Here is a 2,507-nt window from a genome sequence, read left to right as displayed (position 1 = left end):
ATTGAGATGGTTTGGGATGAGTGGGACCGCAGAGTGAAGGAAAAGCAGCCAACAAGTGCTCAGCATATGTGGGAACTACTTCAAGACTGTTGGAAAAGCATTCCAGGTGAAGCTGGTTGAGAATGCCAAGCGTGTGCAAAGCTGTCATCAAGGCAAAGGGTGGCTATAAAATGTATTTTGATTTGTTTAACACTTTCTTTGGTCACTACATGATTCCATATATGTTATTTCATTGTTTTGATGTCTTCACTATTATTCTACAGTGTAGAAAGGAGTAAAAATAAAGAAAAACCCTTGAATGCGTAGGTGTCCCTTTTGACTGGTACTGTATATTTACACTTTTTTTAATAGGGGATTGGAAATTCTACAGACGACAATGACATTGATGGACGCCACAATCTATATGAAATATTAAAGCTGAAGCACCCCCCCCCCCCCACAAAAAAAGGAATCTGATGAACATTACAGAAGACAAGTTCATCGGGAGCAGGGTTGATGCAGTATAACAAATCATCACTGGAGACGTCTATTTCAATTATTTGCAGATTTATTCCCTAATATTTACAATTTTAAGGGATTGAAATCAATATGGCAGAACAGTCTTGGGGAGCATTCCCCTTCTGGCGTCTTACAGCTGTCCACTGCCCTGTGGTGCTGAAATATCAGGTTGTATTAGGATTCGCTTGTTGTCACCACAGGCACAGTTCAATCTAAACAGGACAGTTCAGAATGTCTCAGTGCACGATATTAACACTGAAAATAAACTAGCTTCCAAGCACATAAATAGATTGTTTTAATAGTGTGTGTCTTTCTCTTTGAAGGCAAAATATACAGTGACAGGTCCAGCACTAGTCTGTACAGTCTCTGTAGCTGTTATTACCATCAGACAGCCCATGCCATAGGCGAAACACGGGATACCTGCAAGACAGGGGAAGAAAACATGGAACAATTAAATGGGTTTTGTGTTGCACTCTGCTTGCAGTAGAATGTACAGTTTAAGGTTCTATAGTGTGACATGCTTACGGTTCATGACATGTACAATTCTGGGACAACAACAAAAACATACATGATGAGAATACGAAGTTATTCTCAAAATGAGGGGAAACGACTAGTTAATTGTCTACTAAATCAATATGAATCATGTGAAGGCCAGGTTGAGGTTCAAGAGACACAATTAAATACTAGTCTCCCCTTGGCTTTTTTTCCACTGACCTAGATTGATGACTTTTAACATGCTGAAAAACGTGTCTTCGTAGTCTAAGTTCTGTGCTGGTGCTTTGGAACAGTGGTACTTGATAAAGGGGAAACACCCCGTCCTCAGTATCTGGTAATTGGCTCCCTGTACCGACCAGTTGAAGTTGGACCTCCCGAACTGGTCGTTATTGACGACGCTGTAGCGGACACAGAAGGAGGTCCAGGGAGGGAGGTTCCGCTGTAGCAGGTGACATGTCAACACCTCCGAAGCTGCGGGACGCGGCCGTCCTTTCCTCCGCAGTGCGCTCGGAAACAGAGCGACTTTGAGGAATATGTTGTGTATCCGCCGGAGTACTTCTTTCATGCTATGGATCATAGCTTATTGATTGACAGGTGGTTTTACCAGTAAAATGGCTAGCTTATGACACCAGTACTATGTTAGTGCAGAGGGGATAAAGTGTGGACGTTGTTCAAAGCACGAATACCTTCTGATTTGTGTCTTATTCATTAATGTCATGTTTTATAAGCAATGTCACTTGCTAGCTATGAAGCTAGCTGTAAAGACCACCACGCCAACTAGTTATCTAGCTGTGTTAGAGTTCAACACAGGAGTACGAGCCGAACAGATCTGTGTATTATTTGGCAAACAGTCTCCTCTTAAGCGCAAGACAGCATGCTCCATAAAATGTCATCTCAAGTCCGTTGTTGTTCATTCAAACCTTTTTATCGATCAACTTTTAACTCACCGTCGTAACTAAACCGGAAACGTGTTCCGTCCGTCTAGCAACACAGCACATCAAACTGTTGTTCCTAGCTAAAAGGCTGCGCTTTCCCCCATAGTAATCTAAATAGATCGCTCTTTACATTTAAAGTATATTTTAATCTATAATAACGTTTTATCTTCTTAATAACTTGAGTTGTTCTAAATAAATACAGGTAGATCTTTCATACTGTAGCCTAGTGGTTAGAGCGTTGGGTAAGTAACCAAAAGGTTGCGGATCGAATCCTGAGCTGACATGGTAAAAATCTGTCATTCTGCCCCTGAACAAGGCAGCTCTGTTCCCCGGTAGGCCGTCATTGTAGGTAATAATTTGTTCTAACTGACTTGCCTATTTAAATAAAGGTTCAATTTAAAAATCCTAAACATAATCACACAGTAACACACTATACAATATATACAATATATACAACCTCTGGAAGGTAAGGTATACCATCCGTGGTCCCTGGGCTTTATTCTGGACTGTCATTCCCTGGTCTCTGGTCTTTATTCTGGACTGTCATTCCCTGGTCCCTGGGCTTTATTATGGACTGTC

At 41.4% G+C, this 2,507-nt stretch overlaps 1 protein-coding gene across 1 annotated transcript; it reads right to left on the bottom strand.

Annotated features, from left to right (window-relative positions):
• Positions 1-516: 516 nt before the first annotated feature.
• Positions 517-1,990, bottom strand: lg01h15orf61 (linkage group 01 C15orf61 homolog). Its single transcript, XM_046296744.1, has 2 exons — positions 1,213-1,990; positions 517-918 (listed from the first exon to the last, which is right to left on the bottom strand). The coding sequence occupies exons 1-2, from the start codon at positions 1,568-1,570 to the stop codon at positions 794-796; spliced, it is 483 nt and encodes a 160-aa protein (XP_046152700.1). The 5' UTR covers positions 1,571-1,990; the 3' UTR covers positions 517-793.
• Positions 1,991-2,507: the final 517 nt, after the last annotated feature.

This window comes from Oncorhynchus gorbuscha, linkage group LG01 (genome assembly GCF_021184085.1).
Source record: "Oncorhynchus gorbuscha isolate QuinsamMale2020 ecotype Even-year linkage group LG01, OgorEven_v1.0, whole genome shotgun sequence".
Classification (NCBI taxonomy): Eukaryota; Metazoa; Chordata; class Actinopteri; order Salmoniformes; family Salmonidae; genus Oncorhynchus; species Oncorhynchus gorbuscha.
The sequence above is the reverse complement of the archived record's forward strand: the minus strand, read 5'-3'. Positions and strand labels throughout refer to the sequence as shown.

What these genes read in the sequence shown, in the direction of transcription:
- lg01h15orf61 (XM_046296744.1), bottom strand. Translation starts at nt 1,570, where the DNA reads ATGATCCATAGCATGAAAGAAGTACTCCGGCGGATACACAACATATTC. An exon ending in GTTAAAAGTCATCAATCTAG is followed by an intron (nt 919 to 1,212) that starts GTCAGTGGAAAA and finishes CCTGTCTTGCAG; the next exon opens with GTATCCCGTGTTTCGCCTAT.